Below are 15210 nucleotides of genomic sequence, written 5' to 3'. Positions count from 1 at the left end.
GTCATCCTGAAGGAAGGCATTGATGACTTCTGCCAACAGTGGCCCCAGTCTCCCCTGGCTGACTTCCAAATAAGGATGGGCACACGTCCAGTTTAGAACTGACTGTCTGCATGAAGAACTCCAAGCACATCCTCTGCCTTGGTGGGTGACAACAGTTAAAACTGGTAGGCTAGACAAGGTTTAGCTTCCCTGGTCCCAAATTTAGATTCTGCTGTTGAATTGCTCCCTAACCTGTGTCAGCTGTAAGCAATTTTATCTACAAATAGGTGGCACATTTTTCATAGTGAACCATTTTCAGGCAGAGAACACCTGGATTAACCAGGCCATTTGATAGCTGGAGCAGTTCTGCCAGGCCCTACTTTGCAGATACCATGGCAGTAGAGAAGAAAAGCTGCTTCATGGCCACAACTGCCACAGCAGAGTCCTTTAAAAAGATCTGTGGTGTAATTCATTGGCTTTGGCATGAGAACCACCTGTGCCCTAACCACTTATCCTCTTGTTTCAGCTTCCCTATATATCAGGGGGATCTATACCATTGCACTGGTGGCCATGAATCCCTGGGTACTACTGCATCCATTGCCAAGTTGGCGTGTTATTCTGTGGTTTGTTCAGGCCATAGACAGTAGCTGTCACAGTGAGTGGGACTGTCTTCTCTGGGTGTTCTGGAATTTCACTGGCTTCAGGAGTCTCTGGTGCCAGACCAACCAAACTGGTCCATCACCTTGTTGGAGACATTAGGAGATAGGGATCTGGGCCTTTTAGAAAGTACTTGTCTGACCAAGACAGAGGCATCATAATGACACCCCTCAATGAGCAGACTACCTGTTTCCGGCAGTTGCAAAACATTAAGTCCAATGTGTGTCCCACCTTGTGTTTTGGTCTAGTTATTACCTGGACTAGCTCCAGGATTGTCACAGCCTCTATGAAATCCCATTTCAGCCCTGAGCCAGCCTTGGTGTGAATCCTTAATCATCAGTAGCCCACTTCAGTCAACTGTTAACAGCTTATCACAGTCCATATGTTCAGAGTTCTTTTTCAGTCCCACACAAAATGAACTTGGTAACATGTAGAGCAAGTGTAACTGATGGCCCAAGGTTTCCCTGCCTCACCACTGCTGGAGCATACTTCTTGCCACCACTTAGGGTGCTGCCCTGCTGCTCACTTCCACTGGTGGGCACTGTTCTGCTGTCCACTTCTTGTCTCAGGTGACTTCAGCATTCACTACTCAGGTTAAGGGAAAGCTCCAGGTAGGCTCTATCCCAAGGGGGTAGTACTGGACTTCAACTGCCAACCTTGCAGGAAGAAGCACTGGTGATGTACAAATCCCTCTAGTGGTTTCAGGCTGGAATCTCTTATTCATATGTTCCTAAAAACCTGAAATCCTTGGAGTACTAGTAGGTCAGGTGGAAGCTTGTGCCTCCTAAATGCTCAAGAGCTTCTTGAGTTTGTTCAAGGTTTAAAAGAGCTGGGTTGCTTCTGTAACCAGAAATGGACAGCAGAGCAGTGCCCCCCAAGCAACAGATCAGGATCTCCACTGGTTGTGACCCCTATGTACTCTGAGACATAAGAGGAGAGGGCTAGGGGAACAGACACCAAGTGCCTTCTTTTGAGAACATTTTCCCCATTATATTCTGTGCCTGTATATGTTCCCCCTGTCCAGCATGACCATGATCAGCCAGTTGCCACTTTACAGGTTCCCTCCTAGTGCTTCCTCCCACTCATGGTTATTCCCACTGCATCGCCTGGACTGACAGTAGGCTCTAAACCAGTGGTGCTAGACCTGACTGGCCTCAGGAGCCAGGTATGGCAGGATGTTGGTCTGAAGGTGTAATTTGGTGTGCTGGCCAGGCCTTGCAAACTGGATCTAGCCATAGTGACCCTGTGTGCCAGCCTGGAGCCATGTGACAAATCCAGCTGTGGCCTGACAATGTGTGCTGGCTTGACCTCACACACCAGATCCAACTGTGGCCAAGCCCTGTGTGCCGGTGCTATCTGGCACACAGGGCCGTGTCATCTGATTTGCTGGGCTACATGTGGATCTAAAATTTGGCTGTGGGCGACCATGTCAGTTGCCCTGTCTCTGGGAGCTGAAGCAATTAACGCTCCCACCACCTTCCCACCACCAAATTTTGGGGCCTGTGGGGAATCCTGCAGGTCACATGACATGGCTTTGTGGCCTGGATTTGGCTCATGGGTTATAGGTTGAGCACCACTGCTAAACCACAGTCTCACCAAGGAGAGTATAGTTAGGGAGAGGTCCTGAGTCTGATACCTTTGGATGTGAATTGAGCAGACAAGCAGATGGAGAAAAATACTACCACACTCACTCCTGTTCCCTCTGCCTCTCACTCAGAAGAACGCCCCCACTCTACCCAGCCCAGCCTTGCTTCCCAAACACAATTCAATTCTTCCATTTAAAAAAACTGTTCATCGTGGATCCTTTCTCATTCCCACTTTCTCTTACCCAGGAGAGTCCTTTCCCCTGTCCTCTAATATCCTACTGAAACCTATACCTCCCACTCTCACAGAGAAGCTATGACTGTCCCCAAAATCCACCTACTTCCACCAACAAATTGCTTTATCTCCTTAAGAGAGCATTTGCTAAAAATGTCAGAATCCCCTCTGTCCCCACTGCTTTTGCTGCCAAAGAAAAACTCAGGGAGGCCTGCAGCCTTTATAAGGGTTGCAGATTGGTGTGGGGTCCTTCTCTCCTGCAGCGTAGGTGGCCAGTGCCTGTGTTGAGCCCTTTCCTTTCTCCCTCTTTTGAAGGCCATCCAGAAAAAGGGTGTGGTGATGTTGGCTGCCCTCATTTTCCTCCCCCCCTCTAAAGAGGCTGCAGTCAACTGCTGTTCAGGATCTCACAGGAGGAGCAGCAGAGGAGTGAGATAAAGAGAATGGAGATAAGCCATTCTCTGTGGTTGCAGGGGAAAGAGAAATGATTTTAAATTTCTACAAAGGGAAATTTGAGTTGGATATTAGGAAGAATTATCTGACTATGAGGGTGTTTTAAATCTTGGAACAGGCTACCCAGAGAGATTGTGGAATCTCCATCCTTGGAAGTTTAAGAACAGGTTAGAGAAATACTTGGCTGTGATGGTTTAGTCAGGGCTGAGTCTGCCTTGAGCAAGGGGTTGGGCTAGATGACCTCCTGAGGTCCCTTCCAACCCTACTTTTCTATGATTTCTAAGTAAATAATATATATAGGGATTAATCCACTTAATGAATGTTCATGTTTTCAGGCAATGAAAGACTTGCCTCAAGTTGCCCATATAGTTCAAATGATTTCTTCCTAATAGCTCTACATTTTCACTTTTAGTCCCATTGTGAACTTTAGTTCAAAGTTTTAATCCAGATGAAGGGGAAAGGTTGTTGCGAGAGCTGATTGTAACCGGACTTTTCATACATTTGTAGGTGGGGAGCAGAATTTACTTTGGAAATTTGCAAGTCTAATTGAAAAAACAAAGAAAAGCAAAAGTTAGGCTTCAAGATTCTCAGGGAATGAATAAGTAGAAACAGTGTTAGTATATCATAACAGCAATTAACTTCTTCAAAACCATGACTACAATAAGCATTACACTTGCATTATGTTACCTTATGGCAACTACTTAATGGTTAACCTTCTGTTAATATTGTTGCTTAACAGCTGTAGTGTAAAATTGATCAAAACTTCTGGATTTAAATTCCTTGCTGATGGCATTTAGTTGTCACTTTTTAAATCTATGAGTCTGTCAACACCCATCTACATAATCTTTACATGAATTTGTTGTATTTTTTTCAGGAATATTATAGAGGACAAAGGGTGCTGGGGAATATCTCATACCCGTGTCCCAACAGAGTCTAGACCAGGACATGTTGCACTTATAGCTGGATTTTATGAAGATGTCAGTGCGGTTGCTAAAGGTATGCAAGTATCGAGTCTTAATGCATATTGGATATTATCCTCCAAAACCAAGCCATTTAAGGGTTGTGATGGGGTTCACATTGGATGTAAGCACACTTTTGTGGACTCTCCCCCTATTAATATTTATAGACAGAAGCACAGGACACTAAGAAACTAATAGCAGCCTTGACATTTGAGACGATCTGGTGAATTCAAGATTGCTTTAGAAATCTTGAAGCTAATGGCTCCATATTGGTTTTACCAGTTACACCAATGAATGGGGTACAGTTACATTACAAAGTACTGTGGGATTAAGGAGTTCTTAAGCACATAATCAGTTTATACACTTTAACTGACATGTAGGTAATTGGTATGGGTTTTTTTTAGAATGTAAGCAATAAGTCAAAAGATTGGGATGGGTGGTGTTATGTACCTTAGTTGATTATGCACTTGTTTGATATGTTTGCAGAATACATTGGAAATAAAAATATTTGCAATATTTGATAAATGTAAGGTTCCTAGCACACACAACATGAATAGTAACAGTGCTAAATATAAATCTAACTTAAGATACCATAAAATGGTAAACCATCCATAAAAATAGTCCACATTTAATGTTGAATATTTTAAGGCTAGTTTGTATGGCACCTTAAATTGAAAGGCCTCCTCTTCACATGCAGGTAAAGGTGTGATTGGATCTAATGCATGAGCCCCACAATTATCTACTTGTTTGTTCTTTTTAATTTAAAAGGTATTTTTAGCAACAGGCACTCAGCCTGTGCTCTGAGATCAAATGAATTAGATTACCAATTTCATTATTGGAAAATGAAATTATACTCCTGCCCCTCCAATTTGCTTGAAAAAATGTAGAGTGGTAGTTAGCCATGTTTGTCTGAAGTTAGTCTCTTAGGTACCATCCTGCCCTGCCTTCTGCTTGAAAAAATGTGTGTGTAGGAGACCTCTTTCTTTTTCTCAAGTGCCTGGGTGTCTGAACCTCCTAGCATGACAGGAAAGCTGCTTGTTGTTTTTCAATCTAGACAGCCTCCTTTAGTGGGAACTAGCCTACTAGAACTCCTACGTTAGTGGGAACTTTGTGGTAGAAATGGTAAAGGCCAAACCTTCCTTTAGTATATGGATATTAGCCATTAGGATAACCTTCAGTGAGTACTGCCTACTTGAATGGTGAAAGTAAAGTTCAGCTTTCTATTAATTGTACATGCTCAATATATAAAGCATAAATGACTGGTGCCTCCTGAGACTTGGAGGGGTACACAATTTGTGGGCATCGGCGTTGGCAGTGGGGTGGCAAGTGGCAACCACCTGCAGAAGCTGGTGGCGGGAGGGGAGGGAGTGGCAAGTGGCGACCGCCCACAGAAGCCGGCAGTGGCCAATCTCAGGGTAGGCACATGTCCCCCATATGAGTCACCTATGATATAAAATCTAGAAGGCTTCTTTCTTTGGGAAAAATAGTAACTTGCATATCTGAAAAATGTGAAAGGACGTGGCTTAGACTTTCTAAGCCATTGCATTTGGGCAGAGACCAACTGTAAAATATCAGCCAAAAAGGAATACTTTCATGTTGATGATTATATACAAATGGTGTTAAAATGCGAGTAAAAATACAGTCTTAACTATAGTATCTACTATGAAGTACCACAGGAGAGACTTTAAAATTGTCCCCTAGTTGCTTCTGTGCTTGAAATCTTTATATAGTCAACCACATCTGGCTCTGTTATGCTTTGGCGACTGCATTAAAATTAGTGTTTTCTTTGCTTGACAGGGTGGAAGGAGAACCCTGTGGAATTTGATTCAGTTTTCAATGAAAGTAAATATACTTGGAGCTGGGGAAGCCCAGATATTTTGCCTATGTTTGCCAAAGGTAAGCTTAGATTTTCAGTATCTTCCATTGTCAATACTTAAAAGTAGAAAAAAGTCAGAATAAATTTTTTTTGCACTTTCTAATAGTAAGCAGTTGTTTAAATTATCATTATTATAAACTATATATTCACATATAATGAATAAAATCCCGTGTAAGTGCTACATGAGTAATAGAAGCTCTTTTCTAGTGAGTGAACTGAAATCTTCATCAATGACATCATTAATATGCAGTTGTAGTGTCACAATACATTGCATGCTGATGTGTGTTGTCTACCATTTGCTGTAAATATAGGGTAGAGAAAATTGTTGGCAGACTAAAAAAGGAACACGCTTTTGTCTTTCTTTTTTTTAAAAAAAGCAGAATTTTTTACTACCAATATTGGTCTATTCTTCTATCTTACCTACCCATGTATATGTACAAGGGGAAGAGGCAGTCTTACTTTTTCTACTAAGTGAGTACAAAAACCTGTTCCTTCCATGCACTTAGGGTTTCAAAATGCCTCCAAGAGGACAAAGGCTTTCTCCCCTCCCTTGGTGTCTCTGCCAGCACAGAGTGCTGGGCTTACCAAGGCAACAGGCTACACCTTCCACCACCAGGCTTTTTTGCAGCTCCCTGCTTTCTGTGAGCTGTGTCCAGTGGAGCAATTTGAGCTTTAAGACTGATTGTCTAACTTTCCATTTTGATCATGCAAAAAGTACGTTTTTGTAGTTTAACTTTTATTAAAGTCTGTATATTTGATATATAGTTTTCATTATGAGCTGGTATTAGATATCACTTTCCTCATCTGGTATGGTGCCTGATTGATGTATTAGATGGTAAAGGAATTTATTATGTTTTTCCACTTCTAACAGTAAAATATAAATGAGAGTACAGTATATAGGAGTACAAACACAGACTGTCCTTAAGATAAGGCTTGGATGCATAGTACTGATTTTTTTCCCCCCATGGACTGGAAGAGTAAAGATAGCAAACTTGGCCCTTGCAGGGCAAGAATTGTTGGTATTACCATCAGCAGTGACATTTCAGCTAATTAAGGAGCCTCACAAGGGAATCCCATTCATCTTCTGTCAAAAGACTGGCAGCTGCATTCTTTGTGTTCTAGGAATTTAAGTCATGTAAACAGAGGGTAGAAAGGACAAATCAAGGCCCCTTGCAGCTGAAAGAGGATATGAAGGAACAACCCTGTCCTTCCCTTACTTCTTTCTTCCTTCCTCTCTCCTTCAGCCAAGAAAATACTTGCAGCCGGGTGTGACTACAGTTTGCTGATCTTGTCCCCCAACACCATTTTAGAACGGACGAAAGTCCTAAACATTTCATGGCAATACTTGTATTTTGCCTGAGCTCTGATAGATTTGGAGATTAGATTAAGAATTTCCTTCCCTCTGTTTTTCCAGTTATGTATCTGTCTTAAATGCTTTCTGACAGGCTGTCCAACAATCACTTCTTGGTTACTTGTGTTTTCTCAGGACCTTTGTTTGAGGCTTGGATTTGGGTCATGGAAGAGATGGTATGCAGCTCCGCCCTTTGGCAGATTGTTGACATTTTTCAGCCATATGTTCTTGGGAAAACATTTGGGGAGCTTGGAAATTATTTTAGCTTTATTACACTGAACTATCCTGTACTGGTTTCATTTGAGAGATACTCAGAAACTACCCGTACAGCAGCATGTTGAAGCTGATCACCAAACAGTTGCAACCCTGGGAACTGGATTGTAATCAGTCATTTCAAAGAGGGAGTTAATTAACTCATTCTGTATTAGTAAGGAAAACTCACTTGCAGCAAAGTTCATTTGCTAGCAGTGCAGACTACTTACTAGATGATGGTCCTTTCTTTTTGACATCAAAATTGAAATTTCACTCACAGCATTATTCCAGCTATCCAATTTGAACAGTTGTGTGAAGAGTCTCTTGCCTGTTAATTGGCAATGAGTTCAATTTCATAGATTATGGTTGCACCAGTTAAATATACTGTGATTACTCAGTTTTTAGTAGAACTCCTATAGGATCAATGTGCTGTCTCATCTACAGTGAAGTAAGGAAAAACACTACCAACCATGCTTAAATATAGTCTTCTAGGAAAGCACCAACACTAGTGAGCAAAGACCAGTTAAGAGTGACACAAAAGGAGTATGAGAGAATGATCTTTTGCCCATTTGCTGCTTTAATGCATACGGAACCCCAAGGGTTATCTTCCCTTTTTAGTATGTTTATGATTTGCTTCCTACATTTTAAAGCAGGGGTGGGCAAAATGTGGCCCGGGGGCCAGATGTGGCCCACTAGGCCATTCTATCTGGCCCACGGAGCCCCTAAAAAATGTAGAAAATTAATATTTATCTGCCCCTGGCTGCCTATCATGCGGCCCTTGATGGCTTGCCAAAACTCAGTAAGCAGCCCTCTGCCCAAAATAATTGCCCAACCCTGTTTTAAAGCCTTACTTTTTGAGCAGTGAATTGGAACCTTTTTCAGCATGGTGCATATTCTATCTCAGGGTTAGGCAACTCCCAGCACCGGTGCCAGTGTGTGGCACGCAAAGACATTTTGCTTAGCATGTGTGCCGCAGGGTGGATGGCGGGGGAGGGGCCGGGACTGCCCTGCCACAACAAGGATCAAGCCCCTTGTGACTCCCCCCGCCGTCTGCCCCTGGCATGCCAACATCTTACAAGTTGAGGTTGTGGGCGTTTTTGGCAGTCTGCCCAAAAACATAGCTGGCCCCTGTTCTACCTCTTTAAAAGAGAGTTTTCTTCTAACTGTTGACACATCTAAATTGCCTAATAAACAGAAGACATGAGATGCCCTCAGTGAAGGAGCAATTCTTAAATTAGGTATAATTTCTTTCTTCTATATCTGTCTTATTTTTTCAAGCATCTATAGTTTTCCAAGAAAAATATAACACATACCTGAATTTCTAAAATGTAGAAAAAATTAAATAAATTGTTACGGCTTTTTTGTGATTTTTCTGATTTATACTTCATGAAAAATGTCAATTTTTTTCATTGCAAGTGACTGGGTTGTTGTAGTTTATGTTCTTTTTTTATTAAATGGGTTTATTTCCTTTTGTATAGATTGATGAATAAAAAGTGAATTGCTTTATCTTAGTGTTTTTGCCTCATGTTTCCAAGGTTGATAAATCTGTTACCTTTTAAAAGTTAACAGTTCCAATAGAAAACCTAAATCTAAGTTTTGTTGGGTTCTTTGGACCCAGGAAAAAAGTGGGTAAGAGATAAACAGTTGAGGGAAAAAAAAATAACAAAAATTGACCCTTAAATCTGAACTTTAGTGAAAAATATTTTTTATATGGTTTAGTGTTGATCATCTGGATGTCTAAAGCAATTTCATAGTTAATGTGCAGCATGTTTGCTGTTAAAGCAGTATTAAAATTCCTATTTCTTTATCACTTATTTTCAATATTTACATACTAATTTTTCAGAGATTGTTTAGAATGCTCATAATATCAAATGTGGTTTACTTTTTGCAGAGGGAAGATCTTGACTTTGGTGTCTCTGAAATTTAGCTTTAAAACTAGCTAAAAAACCAGTGTCTCCAGGGACTTCAGTAGACTGCTTTCAAGATGTGGATATAAATAGAAATATAACTTTTCCTCCTACACTGTCCGGAAAAAAAAGACACTTGTGTCTGATTTTACCACCTTTGCTGCCCATACTCCCACCTCATTTCATGCAGATCCTTCTCTTAGCTGCTTCTTGCCTTCTCCCTAGCACAACTCGACTCATAGGCGTCAGCTAAAATTTGCTGGTGGATGTCTTTCTTTCACCCAGACTCAGATGTCCATCTGAGTAGAGTCTCGTCTGGTGACTCCATATGAGACCTTCCAACCTAGGAATAGTCTCAGTAGCAGAACTCAAGCTTGGCTTTCCAGAGGAAAGAACAGCTTAAAGTTTGAAGCTGGTGAGTTGGCCTCATCTGTGCTAAAATAGTTTTGCAGCAGCATAGGAACAGTTCACTAGTAGCTTGACAGTTGACAATGAACTCAAATATTCTGCTGACTATGAAGCGCAAAACGTTTCCAAAGGGGATTACTGGATGTCACAGGCCGCTACTGGCACTTATTAGACTGAACTGAGCAGCGGTGGGGAATCCTGAAGTGAAGTGGTGTGGGGGGCTGTGATCTAGGCAGTGTACACTACAGTTTCAATCAGGCACTGCTGTTCAGAAGTTCCAGCTTTTGCAGCTTTGCACCAAGATATGTGAACATCACCCACAGTGCATCCATGCAAGCAATTGCTTCTAAGCTTGTTTACTTTTGCAAGTAACTTCTTTTTATTCTTGAAGCAGCCTGACACTTGCTGATTTACGTACAGCACACCTGCCATCTTATTCTGTTCTAACAGCATGCGACTGTGTAGTGCACCTGTTTCTTCACTAGCAATTCAAGCTCCCAACCCAATGATTGGCATGCATTGCCTGTGAAGATGCTGACCATGCAGACCTCATGTTGTCCTTGACCATGACTTCTACCTACTATGAGGTTGCAATCTGTTGTTAACAGTAGTATTCTGATCCTTTATAGTGCCAAGAAACTGTCAGACAGGAAAATCTGTGGGAGGAACTAGCACAAGGTGGGGAAGTTTCTGAGAACCTAGTTTTCCCTGTAGTGAAAGCAAGCAGCTAGTACATTACTACAATAAGAAAAACACTTGTGTTTCTTATTTCTTGTCAAAGAATGTGTATTTCTCATTCCTTGCCGCCTTCTCCTTCCTGCTCCCTCTACAAAGATAAGGAAATAGTATTGCATAATATTATCTTTTGAAGTGTCATAAAGTAACTAAATATGTAATCATTGAAGATGCTTTAAGTTATTCCAGGTGGTCCAGAATTTTTCAGGAAAGGGCCTGCTGTGCAGTTTCTTTACCTTGGTAGAAAGTAGGGTGCGTAGCAGCAGAGATGGATTCAGCCCATACAGGCACATATTTGATTCTCCCCCACCCCAGCTCTGTCCTTTTTTAGGGACAGAAGCTTGTTTTAGATCCATTCCAGTTTTTCTGCTGGTTCTGTCCTATCACCACAAAACAGTATGATGCTGAATCATCCTGTAATATCAAAACTCAATAATGAACTCTGCTTGCTTTCTTGACTTCCTTTCCACTGAGAGAAACTCCCTAAATACTACTTTTAAAAAAAGGGTCTTGGAGTATTTTACTTCCCCTTCTGATAGTATCAGACTGATACTAGTTGGCAAATGGCAGCATGTGTGCTGGATTTATAAATAAGTTGCCCCTCATGGAAGCAGCTGCTGTTACTCTTATCTCCAGCCTAAAATGCCTGTGACACTCATGACCTGCGGAAGGCTACTTGGTACCCGAAAGCTTGTTTCCTTTCCAGTTACACAGTTGGTTCAATAAAATATATCTTTGTGATACCATCTTTGTGAAATCCTTGTTTCTTACATTTCTTTTCTGGGATTACAACCCTATTTAAAATACCAGTGACACTCTTGAACCCTTGGGTATAATCCAGGTAAACACCAGGTCTTGATTTTTTGGTAAGTTTACCTGGAACTCTACCAAGTTGCTCTGTGTAAGTGAAGTAAGTGAGAAATCAGCTGGATTCTCTCTGGCCATCAATTGACAGGAGAACACTTTCCTTTTGGCAGTTTATGCAAAATAATGGAAATGAAAATGGCTTCGTGAGGCTTCAACAACTTAGCCATTGCCTGGAGAAACTTATTATGCCTCTCCTAATTTTTAGATCACTTCAGAACTTCACAAATTGAATTCCTTGACATATTTTGTTTCCTCCTTTCCACAAGCTGGAGTGTTAGCCTTTATCAAGTACAGAATGTGCCTGTTGTGTCCAGATGCTCTTTTCCACATCAGTGGACCCATCCAGAAATTGTACATCTAGAAATTTTTGCCTCAAAAAATTCTTACTTGCTTTGACTCCTAATTCTTTATACATCAGACATACATTTTTAAAGATGTAGGGCTTTGAAGACTGTAAATATCTCAAATCTGTTTCAAAGCCTTCCTTTTTAGTTTTTAGCAGTGAGCTATTCCCTGCAGATCTGACTGAAAACACTACTTTCTATCTTCCTTATTGCTTTCTTCACCCTTCTTTTATACTTGTGTGTGATCTTTTATTAAAAAAATATTTTGAAATGGGGTTGTCTTTCATAGTTTCACAGTAGGTTTATATTCTGGAAATCAGAAACCTTGTTTTCTGACTTAAAAGTGAAGATTTTTGATCATCTTTGTTTCCTGCAGCTTTGATTGCTAATTCTTGATTGATAGGAGTGCATTTCAATATTTTGACTGACGCTGCAGCATTAGCAGTGAAATTGGGTATTGAGGGGACCTTCTCTTAAACTCTCTGCTTAATTTCAAGGTAGTGCTGCAATCACTGAGCAAGAAGAATACAGTAAGATCCTGAGTCTAAATTCACATATGGCCCACAATTTTCATGGTCCTGCATGAAAATCTCCTCTTGCCCAAACACCTGTCATGTCATATTTAAATTCTGTATCCCTGCGTTTTCCTAATAAAATAGAACCTACTGCCATCTTATCTGTCTTTCCAACGTTCATGCCTCACAAACTGAAGGGAAAATAGGGAGAAGCAGCAACATAAAGGCATTTCTGACATAACCCTAAAGATGCATCAGCTGATCAACTAAAAGTTAAAATCCAAGAAATGGAGGAAGGTAATGTTAGTAGATAACTCATTTAGTTTTGGTTCTTGTTTTTCTATGGAGTTATTGATTTCTGTTCCTGCCTTCATGAACTGTATTTTTAATTAAGGCAAGGAGAATTGAATGATCTTGTTCCTATCCATATTGCATTTTTGTCCTTTTTGCAGGTGCCAGTGGGGATCATGTTTATACTTACTGTTACACAGCAGAGAAGGAAGACTTTGGAGCAGAAGATGCAACAGTACTAGATACCTGGGTTTTTGACAATGTTAAGGTGAATAAAAATGTCTTTATTTCACATTATGTATGCATGAAAGGCAGCGGTGATGGTGTTTCTACTCAGAAGCTGAAGAAAACACTTTCCTCTACCTTTGTATTGAAGACCAAGAATTCATGTAATATGAGCCAGAATTTACATATATCCTTACTAACTGCCATCACTTGTCTGAAGTACTTGTCAATTGGACCCTAATAATGTTTTCACCTGCTATTCTTTTCTACAAGGCTTGCCTTGTGCTCCTTTAACAAAGTATTTTAACCTAGGTATGAATCCTGAAATAAGACATGTTTAACAGCAGTGTGACTGTTTCTGAGAACTCTTACTGAGATGGCAACATATCTGCAGTCACCATACTTAACATACTTAATAATCAGATTTTATTCATGAAAGCATTGTGGTGTGGGGGAGCCAGCAATTTTTGTGTATAATTTGGGAAAGTCCTGCAAGATCTTCATTGTTGTTTTCTTGATGGCAAATTATGCGAGGCTTTATTCCAAGGAATGATGTGCAGGCATTTCACATTCATTGCATTTAACGGCTTCTTTCACATAAGAAGTTTGCTTCCAAACTCAGTAAAAATGTTATTCCCCCCCCAAAACTTCCAATCTCTCACTCTTTCTGGACATGTAATATAGTTATGCATCATGAGTGTGAGTATTACAGGGCAAACTTCATACCTTCAAGTATACTTGTATTTGTCAGTTCATGCTATGCTCAAACACCTGTTCAAGCCTACAGACATTTGGAGCTGCACTGGTCCCAGGAAAGAGATGAATTTAAATTCAATTCAAGACATGTAACTCAAGTATGTGCCAATGATAATGGTAGAGACATACCTTTGGTGATGTTACTTTACCAGAACAAATGGTTCATTATTATATGTATACTCTTGCTCTGGGGAAAAAACACTTCCTGTGACATTCCTGTCAATTTAACTTGCTGACAGCATGAAAGTTAGATATGCAATTAACTAGTGTAAAACATCCATTCCATTAATCAACCCTTCTGTTACAAATGAATGAGTGCTTCTAGGAAGGCAAGTGAGACATGCTGAATGTGAGCTGCTTTTGTCAGTGTAGTTCAAATAAGTGCCTCTGCTGCATTGGGGAGAAAACACAGCTAATGAGGATTCAAACCTGAAATGTTGCTTTGAATTCTGTCAGCATCTTATGTAGTATAATTTTGAATTTATTGGGTAGGCCAAGAATGTCTCTTATTCTCTACCTGCCTTGGGACCTAGGCGTAGTATTACTCCATGGTGCATACAGCAGCTTTCAAGAAGCTGTAAGGCCACTCCTGCTTCTTTCACATCAGAAAGAGTATGGTAGGATAGGGATGAGAGTAACTAAAAGTATACAGTCTTGATTTGTGTTGCAGTCCAATACATTCTGAGCATGCCGTTGTCTGACAAGGTAAATTATGATGTAGATATGTAGTCTGAGTACAAACACTGCTGTTGGTCTCCCTGACCTGATTTAACCTTGCTTTTGCTTTACTTTAATGGAAAGCATGATAGTTATAAAATGACTGGTTGACTTAATTGTATGGGTGCAACTTTGTATGGATGCTCTTGAACTGATATAAAATTGACTTGTGTTTCAGATGAATTTGCACTTATAAAACTGTTTGCCTCCAAAAATTGCCATAACTAATGTTTAAATGGATGTTTGCCTGCACAAGGATTCATGCAGGTTTATCCAACTGTGTGAAAAAAACTGACTCAAGTTTGTGTATGGAGGTGGTCATCATGAGAGATGGTTCCTTATGCTCTCTGCCTCCTTGCACAAGCATACAAAACCAGCTACAGTGACCCATATATAAAAGACATCAGTTAAGGTCACCTAGCACAAGGCATAATGATTACAAGTATAGTCTGCTCGTAATATTTGCAATACCTTCACCTAGTACAATACAGGACAGTTAGGTTCAGTTCAGTCTCTTTAACTAACAACTATATACACACATAGGTGACTAGCTTAATTTACTTGTTTCTCATCTCGATTTTTTCCCCCTCCCCTCATCCCCCTTCTGTTCCTACCATATAATGTACTTCAGATACCTGAAGGGTCATATTGGGGAGGATGGAGATGGGCTTTTCTCTGTCTGTAGGGGACAGGACTAGGAGAAATGGCCTTAAGCTGCAGCAGGAGAAATTTAGGTTTGAAATTAGAGGAACATTCCAACTGTGAGGGTGACCAAACAGTGGAACAGAAGATGTGGAATCTCCGTCCTTTATAAATAGTTTTCAAGAGTAAGTTAGAGTAACAGATTCTGTCAACTAGATTTAGACAGACTACAAAAGTGGGCAGATGAGAATAGGGTGGGGTTCAGCGTAGACAAATGCAGGGTGCTGCACCTTGGGAGAAGGAATCCACAGCATACATACAGGCTGGAGAGTTCCCTTCTTGAAAGCACAGAGGCAGAAAGGGATCTCAGAGTCATTACTGACTCCAAGATGAACGTGAGCCGCCAATGCCAGACCGCAGCCAGCAAGGCCAGCCATACCTTGTCATGCATCCAAAGGTGC

At 40.8% G+C, this 15210-nt stretch overlaps 1 protein-coding gene across 13 annotated transcripts in view; it reads left to right on the top strand.

Moving 5' to 3' along the window:
* PIGN (phosphatidylinositol glycan anchor biosynthesis class N) overlaps positions 1 to 15210 on the top strand; it is a 170722-nt gene that overhangs the window by 34414 nt on the left and 121098 nt on the right. For all 13 annotated transcript variants that reach the window (XR_003095436.1, XR_003095435.1, XR_003095437.1 and 10 more), the window contains 3 exons: positions 3779 to 3900; positions 5661 to 5759; positions 12571 to 12677. Coding sequence is in view for 7 of the 13 variants with exons in the window: in XM_025211020.1 (XP_025066805.1) it covers positions 3779 to 3900; positions 5661 to 5759; positions 12571 to 12677 (328 nt within the window). In the remaining 6 variants the exon portion in view is untranslated. The remainder of the gene's footprint in view (positions 1 to 3778; positions 3901 to 5660; positions 5760 to 12570; positions 12678 to 15210) is intronic.

The sequence above is a fragment of the Alligator sinensis genome, unplaced genomic scaffold, assembly GCF_000455745.1.
Source record: "Alligator sinensis unplaced genomic scaffold, ASM45574v1 scaffold514_1, whole genome shotgun sequence".
Classification (NCBI taxonomy): domain Eukaryota; kingdom Metazoa; phylum Chordata; order Crocodylia; family Alligatoridae; genus Alligator; species Alligator sinensis.
Note: the sequence above shows the minus strand (reverse complement) of the source record. Positions and strands in the feature narration are given on the sequence as shown.